Source organism: Apis dorsata, unplaced genomic scaffold (genome assembly GCF_000469605.1).
Source record: "Apis dorsata unplaced genomic scaffold, Apis dorsata 1.3 scaffold_683, whole genome shotgun sequence".
Classification (NCBI taxonomy): Eukaryota; Metazoa; Arthropoda; class Insecta; order Hymenoptera; family Apidae; genus Apis; species Apis dorsata.
In genome coordinates, this window is record NW_006263864.1 from 1,314,274 (window position 1) to 1,323,879 (window position 9,606).

Here is a 9,606-nt window from a genome sequence, read left to right on the forward strand (position 1 = left end):
CGGTTCCAATTGAACATCCTGTAGTATCGCGTTCCTGTCGAAAAATCGGCCATACGAATTCAAATGAACACCACCGTCCTTTTCGAAAGCTTCCTCGAAACAACGCCCTCCGATTCCATATATTTTTTAAATATCGTGTTTGAAATAGAGTTAAGTAGTCGACGAGAATTGCAAGTTATTATCACGGAGGGATATTTCGAGGCGAGCAAGTTTCGTTGTTCCGAGAAAGTAATCGTCCAAGTCGCGAGGTCTCCGAGGAAATCATTACAGGGCAGGGAATACCTCGAATACCTGAGAGATCCTCTCAATAATTACGGCCGTAATTACGTTTCTTTCTCCCGTTTCCTTTCGATCGTGGACGAAATGGTGAGACGACGGTTTGATCGAACGAGAATCACAGAAAGAGGAAACGGATGAAAATTACTGCGGTTAATTTAATTACACCGTATCGCGTATCTCGAAATTAGTTAAGTATTTGTTAGTGGCTGTTAAGTGGCGTTCGTGACTGGGTAACATAACCGAATATGCACCTGCTCAAACGAGTGGTAATCTCGTCGATCCAAACTTTGCGTTCGCGTCCCTAAGAGGATAATACACTTTGATACGTTCGCTGGTCATTCAATTGGTTGAAATGAAAATTTACTAATCGTCGTTATTTAATATCGATCAAATTCGAAGGCAGAGCACACTCTTAACGATCCATCTCTCCTCCCCTCATTTGGGTTAAGTTGGACCACGGCCGCGAAACGCTCGATTCGTTCATTTGTGAAATCGCGAGACAGGGTTTGTCGTGCGTAGAATTCACGATGAAATTTGAACAGGGATGATCCAGTTACCGGAACGAGTGTCAAACCAGAGTTTTCACAATGGAAATGATCGTGTCGATACGGAGGATAAGTGATTCGTATTCCAACACGATTTCTAGCCTATTGGAACGGATCGTGCCTCACCTGTCGTCGTTGGGATTTTCATAGCCGAGGGGTCGATTCATGTCGTACTGCTGTGTCTTTGGTTATTGAATTTTTACTTGAAAATTTGATATATGTAGCCAAACTTAACATATCCAAACGGTTGAAAACATTTGAACTATTTGTCGACTATGTTCGCGTTGTATAGTGCGCGAGAATTGTATCGATAGTATTGGTAATCGAACATCGATCGAGGGCAGCGATTTCTTGCATAATTCGTTTATCTCGTTCATCTCGGACAGCCTTCGCTTCGTTCTCTTTGCAAGCTGTTTGTAATCCGATCGAATCGAAATCACAATGCGATACGCGTTCGGTTCGTTCATTAACCATTTCAGAGATGAAAGAAACGCTCGAATAATCTGCTCGAAATTATTGGCGGCTTTGGTAGCACGAGAACGAGATTAAATCAATTTTCCCTCCCCCGCTTCGGAAATAGGAAACGTAATTTCGTTCCTCTTCGACTTTCGGTTTCCCTCGCGCCGTTTTTCTCAATCTAGGAAATTGATCGTAAAAGTTCAAAATCGATCGAGAATATCGAAATATCTATCAGACAATAATCCTTTATCAACAACAGGTATTATACCGCTTTTCTTTTTTTTTTCTTTTTTACATCAATTTGAAAAAAAAATCGATAATTCGAGCAATCAAAGATAATAATTTCGGGCAATGTACGTTACTTTTAATCGCGATTGTTCGACGACGAAACAACAAGGTTCGAAAACAGTAGGACAAGTACGTTCGAGACGTCTGGTGGAAAATTATGTCGAGGTGCACACGGTTCGCTGCATCGTAATGATCATTAATTAAGTGAACAACCGTTGGCATCGTTGGGCGCCACTCGAAATTATCGCGCGCACTTTCGCAGCTCGTCCAATGCTCGCTTCGCGTGTTGCCATTTGCAACGATGATTGAATTGCCACGACGAAAAGAGACGCTGGTAATTAAAAAAATAAATAATAAATCGTTGGTCGTTTAAAATCGAGCCGAGCCACTCCTAGCAGACTCTCTCCCTTTCTTCTTTAAGAGCGATGTGGCGACAGTTAATTTTAGCAATCGATGCTACATTGTTCCGTGTAATCAATACGGCTCTTCATTAAAGATTTCACGTCGAAAAGCAACCGACCGTGCGTTAATAACACAGGCTTGGTTTCACTCTGTTGATTGAATTATATATTCCAAGAGTGGAAAGAACGTATCGTTGACGTTTTCACGGCAATTTCAGTTTGCAAGTGACTCGATCGATAATTAGGATCGTTGTTTTAATCCTATGTCATGTCGTTTGATTAAGAAAAATAAATTGACGTAGCAAGAAATTTTCTTCGAATTCTTCCAATTTTTCTTTCTCCTCAAATTCCATGGTAAACGAAGCAGTTGTATTATGTATATATATTTCTTGGCAACCGGTGTACACGTAATATCGTTAAATATCGAAAAAGATCGCGGAATGCGAAATATAACTTGCCGATTCATATCCAAAAGTGATCAATGTGATTTATATTTAGTATCCGCTCGAACGAAATCGCGGCGGATTGTCGGACGCTGAAAATACAGACACACCCTTGACCCGAGGTTGCAACACGTTGCAGCTTCGATCGCGGTTTAATTCCGCGGGCGAGGGAAATAATTGATTTATTCGAAAGCGTTATTCGCCTTCTACTTTCGCTCATTCGGATGGACGCCACGCCAGAATAGAAATCGAAGCTCGATGATCGAGTAAAACGCGATCCAAATTTATAGATTATTCGATCGAGATCGATAACTCTTTCGCGAACATTCTTATTATTAAATTTCTCTCGATTTTTCCGAATCCGATGAATTGGCAAAAATTGTAAATCGTGTCAGATGAGACTCGCGTGCTTTTCCATATAACCCAGTAACACGTTATGTTAATTCGAGAACTCGTTTCACTTTTTTTTCTTTTTTTTCTTTTTTTTTTTTTTTTTCCTCCCCAACGATGTTCGTGTTACACGCGTTTCGCATGCGTGCGCCGTTTATCCGCGTGAAAAATATTTGCCTGTAAAGTAATGGAGCGGAACCGTCATTAGTCTCGACGTTGGTGTAAATTGTAAATTGAGAAATGTCACGGAATTTTACGAGCCAATACCATACTCGCGATAGAAATAATCTTGTTACGTCGTATATATCGTTCCTCGTCGATCGCAATTATATTCCGATCCGAGTTATAACACTTTCCACTCGATCGATCCCAAGTTATAATTCGAATGGAAATTGGAATTCACGTCCGTTCGAGATTCTAAATTTGCCGTGCGATCGTAATTTTAAAACTATTTGGCTACATTGTACACGCGCGACATTGTACAAATGTACGTCTGTTTTAATCCCGGATGGACGGGCGCAAAGATCGAGTCCAAATTTAAAATCGAGTCGATGAGAAATGTTTCGAGAATTCGCGGTGTACTTGATTTCAAAAACTGCGAATTGCGTTTTACGTTCCTGTGTAAGGAATTTCGTGACAACAATCGATCGAATAAGAGTGACTCGTGTACAAGAGAAAGAACGTTAATCGCTTAAGCGACACTTTAAGGTCTGGGTAAAAACACGGTGGCATCGTTTCCCTGACAAATCCGCCGCCTCGAAACACTTCGAAAATGGTATACGCTCGTGAAAAACTAGTGGCGCACATTCTTGAGACGGTCCAAATTGGTTTTGGCACAGTGTGTAACATCTGCTGCTTGGCTCACATCATATTTCAACGTTTCGCAAAGGTCGACGTTGCTCTCCTCTACTATTTCTCCAACGCATCAATGAATCGTTTTTTTTTTCAACTCCGCGATCGAAATCTCTTTTTAAAAAGAAAAAAAAAAAAAATAAAAAGGCAATAAAAATTGCACGATTATTTACGAAAGTGGATCAACGTTTGCATTTCTTACCATAAATTCTTATCGTAAATTTTAAATCTAGACGAAGAACAATAAGACAGAAATTGAATCGAATATGGAATTGAAATTCGTAGGAGGATATGGTATGTCTGTCCTGCACGGCAACCGGTGAAAGAGTGTGCCTGGCAGCCGAGGGATTTGGTAATCGACATTGTTTCCTCGAGAATATCGCGGATAAGGTAAGGTATTTAACGTGTGAATGGCCGCCCAATTCTTTACCCGTACTACTTTCAAAATAAAACGGGCGGAAAGTGAAAAAGTTGCACGTTTTTGTTTACAATTGCAGAACATACCACCCGACCTGTCGCAATGCGTATTCGTAATAGAGCAGGCTCTCTCGGTGCGAGCTTTGCAGGAATTGGTCACTGCTGCCGGTTCCGAGACGGTAACGTACCACTTCTTTATCACTCGTAAACACTGTACAACGATATACTATATATATATTTATATTTATATTATGGAGAATATCGTTACAACGTTTACGAAGCAATTTTTCGTCGACGACGAAAAATGTATTTAGATTCTATAATAATATTTCGCTTATCCCTCCTCGTGATCTCTTTTTCTATTTTCCCGTGCAGACGTTCTCGTCGCATCATTTTATTTTTCAGTTTTGCTTGATCGTGACGACAAAGTTGCAAGATTTTTTTCTTTTTTTAAATGGGTTTTAAAGAACGGGACTCTCCTCCGCATCGTGCGTAAGGATCGATAAGGTTCACGTAAATCGATCTCAGTACGTAAATCACCCGCATAGGAGTGGGCCATAAAATTTTGTTTGATTTCATTTCTGCAGGAGAGGATTAATCGAGTATTTCATTTGTCCATACTTTCTTTTTCTTTTTTTTTTCTTTCCATTTTTTTTGCAAACTAAAACCGAACGATGCACTTAGAAAGTAGTAGATACTCGCGATTTCCAATCGAGTCAATATTGTTTTTCGACAAATCTGTCAAGCACATTTGACTCTCTCTCTCTCTTTCTTTTTCTCTCTTTTTCTTTTTTCTCTCTCTTTATTTTCTTTTCTTTTTTTTTTTTTTCCTTCGAACAAGATGCAAAGAAATAATTTTCTGAATGCATCCGCACTTTTTTTCGTTCCTTTTTCTGTCCAATCAATAATTGTAGCATGCATCCATGTAGCATCCGTGTAACACGTCTCAAATTGTCTTTCGTTTGTCCGTATTGTCTTTTGTCCCTCGTGTTCATGTCCAATTTTTGTTGCGTCTGCACTGATCGCAATTGCAACTCATCGCAATACGAGAATCATCCATATGCGTGAAAATCGCACGTATAGATACATATATGTACATAATACATTTCACCTATCGATCGACATTCTAGGCGTGTTCACCGAATTTCTTTTCATTTTCTCTTTTTCTCTTTTTTTATTTTTTCTTTCTCTTTTTCTCTCTCTTTCTCTTCCTTTCTCTCTTTTTCTATCTATCTATCTATCTATTCACGATTGGCAAAACAGAAAAATTGAGATTTACAACACTTATGTTTCTGTTTGCAGCAGCAAGAAAATTTAGTAAGTATATCTTTCGTATCACTCTAAGACACCGTTTACGTTCACTGCGCTTGTAAGTAACGTCATTTGCTTGCGTACTTTTGAATGTCGTAAATTCATATCTTTATATTTCTTTTTTTTTTCCATTCTATTTATTTTTCTTTTCCTCCTTCGCTCTTGCACTTTCGTTCGATACTTTCTTTACTTGGTTTACTTGTATCTGTGCATTTTATGTTTAAACGCTCACGTTATGTTGTATGCTGATCACGCGGATCTACGAATGCATTTTCTTTTTTCCCTATTTTATGTTCGATTAACACGCAACAATCGATTTAAAAATATTTGTTCCATCACAAAAGCACGTATAAACATGCTTGCCAATTTCAATTTATTAATCGTTATTTATGGCCTTCTCTTATCGGTAACGCTTGTGAACTTTCATTTACATTTTTTTTCCTTCTTCTTCTTCTTCTTCTTCTTTAATCCAATTTTCACGTATTCACATATCTTAGGTTCTCCAAGTATATATCTGCTTCAATCGCTATATCTCTGTGCATTTGTAGGGAAAGGGGACAGGATCTGGACACAGAACTTTATTGTACGGTAACGCCATTTTACTAAGGCATCAGAACAGCGACATGGTAAATATATAAAATCGTGTAAAATTTTCACAGATACAGGGAATAAGTAACTCGGTATCGTCTCATTTACAGTATTTGGCTTGCTTATCGACCAGCTCGTCCAACGACAAGTTGGCTTTCGACGTGGGTCTCCAACAGCATTCTCAAGGTTAGCCGATGGAACGCGATCGAATTTAATAATATGGAACCGATATCAATTCCTGTCGTGCTTCCATATACGCATATATATCTGATATGATTGATCGTTTAGGCGAGGCCTGTTGGTGGACGGTGCATCCAGCATCGAAGCAAAGATCCGAGGGTGAGAAGGTTCGAGTCGGCGATGACCTTATCCTGGTATCCGTGGCCACCGAAAGATACCTGGTATGCCAAGTGACAATACAAATTTAAAATATTTCCCTCTGAACTCTTCGAAATATCCCAATCCATCCGCTTTTTCCCCTAGCACACCACCAAAGAGAACGATTTATCGGTGGTGAACGCCTCGTTCCACGTGACCCACTGGTCCGTGCAACCGTACGGTACAGGAATCAGCCGGATGAAATACGTCGGTTACGTGTTTGGCGGTGACGTTCTTCGATTCTTCCACGGTGGCGACGAGTGTCTCACCATACCCTCAACATGGAGCACAGCGCCCAGTCAAAAGTAAACACAGAAACCGAATCCATTCATGAAAGGAAATTTTAAAGCTTTTTTTCTTTTTTGTTTTTTTTCGTGAATCTAACTGTTTTCGAGTCGGGGGTAATTTGATTAGCGATACGATTGAAACCACGCACGGTTTCCGATATTTAATTTCGGTTGTTTTACAGTATAGTGATCTACGAGGGAGGGAGCGTGATGAGCCAGGCACGATCGTTATGGAGGTTGGAGCTGGCGAGGACGAAGTGGGCAGGTGGTTTCATCAATTGGTTGCACCCGATGAGAATCAGACACCTGACTACAGGCCGGTATCTCGGCGTGAAAGAAAACAACGAATTGTATCTGGTCGATAGGTATTTTATTATTAGTAAAGTTCAAGGGTCAGGCCGATAATCAACCAAGTTGCATGAATTTTCTTTTTCTCTTTTTTCTCCCCCTGTCCGTTGGAAGGAACGAGGCCACGATCGAGACCTCGACGTTCTCGTTGCGGCAAGAGAAGGACGATCAAAAGATCGTTCTCGAGGACAAGGATCTCGAGGTTATCGGTACACCGATCATCAAATACGGTGACTCGACCGTTATCATGCAACACGCCACCACTTGTCTCTGGGTCTCGTACAAAGTATGCTTTTCGTTAAATTTATATTTTTCCATTTCGTCCCCTTGGAGGATAGAAAATCAAAATCTGATTTTATTATCCCGTAGTCGTACGAGACGAAGAAGAAGGGCGTGGGCAAGGTGGAGGAGAAGCAAGCCGTCCTTCACGAGGAAGGGAAAATGGACGACGGTTTGGTCTTCTCCCGTTCGCAAGAGGAGGAGTCTAGGACAGCTCGAGTGATTAGGAAATGCAGCAGTCTGTTTACCCAATTCATCACGTGAGTATCATCGTTCGATCGCACTTGCATTAAAATATGGAGATTAAAAACGGAGCAGACGCTTGGACATATGTGCCTTGGACAAAACCGAATGATAAATTAACAAATTAAAAGGATTAAAAGGAGCGAATACGTTTTAGAGGCCTAGAGACGCTGCAAGTGGATAGAAGAGCGTCCATGTTCTTCCAAAACGTGAATCTGAACGAAATGGTGATGTGTCTGGAAGATTTGATTAATTATTTTGCTCAACCCGAAGACGACATGGGTAAGAGAAACGTAATTTCTCTCTCGTGAACTCTGACTAATAATATTATTATTCGTTTCTCCACGTAGAACACGAGGAGAAACAGAACAAATTCCGAGCCCTGAGGAATCGTCAAGACTTGTTCCAAGAGGAAGGTATACTGAATTTGATCTTGGAAGCGATCGACAAGATCAACGTGATCACGTCGCAAGGTTTTCTCGTCGCCCTTTCGGGTGACGAGAGCGGCCAAGCCTGGGATCAAATATCCGGATACCTGTATCAACTATTGGCAGCAATAATCAAAGGAAATCACACGAATTGCGCCCAATTTGCCAACAGCAATCGATTGAACTGGTTGTTCAGCCGTCTGGGATCGCAAGCCTCGAGCGAGGGCACAGGGATGTTGGACGTGCTTCATTGCGTCCTCATCGATTCGCCCGAGGCTTTGAACATGATGAGAGTAAGCGAAATTCCAGAGAGAATTCCATCTTTGAAATTCTTGGAAGTTTGATTAATATTAATCTCCGCAGGACGAGCACATTAAAGTGATAATTTCCCTGCTCGAGAAACACGGAAGGGATCCAAAAGTGTTGGACGTTCTTTGCTCGCTATGCGTGGGTAACGGCGTCGCCGTCCGCTCGTCGCAGAACAATATCTGCGATTTCCTGTTACCCGGGAAGAATCTACTCCTCCAAACCCAGCTGGTCGACCACGTGGCGAGCGTAAGGCCGAACATATTCGTCGGTAGAGTCGAAAATTCGGCCGTTTATCAAAAATGGTACTTCGAAGTCACCGTCGATCATATAGAGCAGACCACGCACATGATGCCGCACTTGAGAATAGGATGGGCCAACACTTCCGGGTACATCCGATTTCAACGATTATTATAGATCGTACGACGAGATTCTCTCATTTCTTTCTTCTCTTGTCCAAAGGTACATGCCATATCCCGGTGGTGGCGAGAAATGGGGTGGAAACGGTGTCGGCGACGATCTCTACTCGTTCGGGTTTGACGGCGCCTATCTGTGGACGGGCGGTAGAAAGACCCAAGTTGTCCACAACGTGACGGAGCCTTACATCAGGAAGAGCGACGTGATCGGTTGCGCGTTGGATCTCACGATACCCATAATCACCTTCACCTTCAACGGAGCGCCCATCACGGGCTCGTTTCGAAATTTCAACCTGGACGGCATGTTCTTCCCCGCCATCAGCTGCTCGTCCAAATTGTCCTGCAGATTCCTGTTGGGCGGCGACCACGGCCGGCTCAAGTTCCAACCGCCGGAAGAATTCTCACCCCTGGTGGAGAGCCTGCTGCCCCAACAAATATTGTCCCTCGATCCGTGCTTCTACTTTGGAAACATGAACAAAGTGGTGCTTGCCGGCCCCTGGCTGGTCGAGGACGACACGGCTTTCGTCCCGGGCCCGGTCGACACGTCCATGATCAACCTGCCGTCCTACGTCGAGCAAATCAGGGACAAACTGGCCGAGAACATCCACGAGATGTGGGCGATGAACAAAATCGAGGCCGGATGGATGTACGGGGAGCACAGGGACGACATGAGGAAGATTCATCCCTGCATCGTTCAGTTCGAGAGATTACCGGCAGCGGAGAAACGTTACGACACTCAACTGGCCGTGCAGACTCTCAAGACCATTCTAGCGTTGGGATATTACATCACTATAGATAAACCGCCGTCGAGGATAAAAACTTTGAGGCTTCCGAACGAGCCCTTTCTGCAGAGCAGCGGTTACAAGCCAGCTCCCCTCGATCTCACCGCGATCACCCTCACGCCCAAGATGGAGGAGCTGGTCGACCAGCTCGCGGAGAACACCCACA

At 42.5% G+C, this 9,606-nt stretch overlaps 1 protein-coding gene across 4 annotated transcripts in view; it reads left to right on the forward strand.

Moving 5' to 3' along the window:
- LOC102670778 (ryanodine receptor) overlaps positions 1–9,606 on the forward strand; it is a 32,625-nt gene that overhangs the window by 2,447 nt on the left and 20,572 nt on the right. For 3 of the 4 annotated variants that reach the window (XM_031513669.1, XM_031513668.1, XM_031513670.1), the window contains exons 2-15: positions 3,943–4,047; positions 4,155–4,253; positions 5,377–5,391; positions 5,934–6,011; positions 6,084–6,159; positions 6,262–6,374; positions 6,457–6,656; positions 6,821–7,003; positions 7,101–7,272; positions 7,356–7,525; positions 7,666–7,790; positions 7,859–8,229; positions 8,300–8,631; positions 8,705–9,606. In XM_031513669.1, coding sequence (XP_031369529.1) covers positions 3,943–4,047; positions 4,155–4,253; positions 5,377–5,391; positions 5,934–6,011; positions 6,084–6,159; positions 6,262–6,374; positions 6,457–6,656; positions 6,821–7,003; positions 7,101–7,272; positions 7,356–7,525; positions 7,666–7,790; positions 7,859–8,229; positions 8,300–8,631; positions 8,705–9,606 — 2,941 coding nt within the window. The remainder of the gene's footprint in view (positions 1–3,942; positions 4,048–4,154; positions 4,254–5,376; positions 5,392–5,933; positions 6,012–6,083; positions 6,160–6,261; positions 6,375–6,456; positions 6,657–6,820; positions 7,004–7,100; positions 7,273–7,355; positions 7,526–7,665; positions 7,791–7,858; positions 8,230–8,299; positions 8,632–8,704) is intronic. The other variant, XM_031513671.1, reaches the window with a different exon arrangement.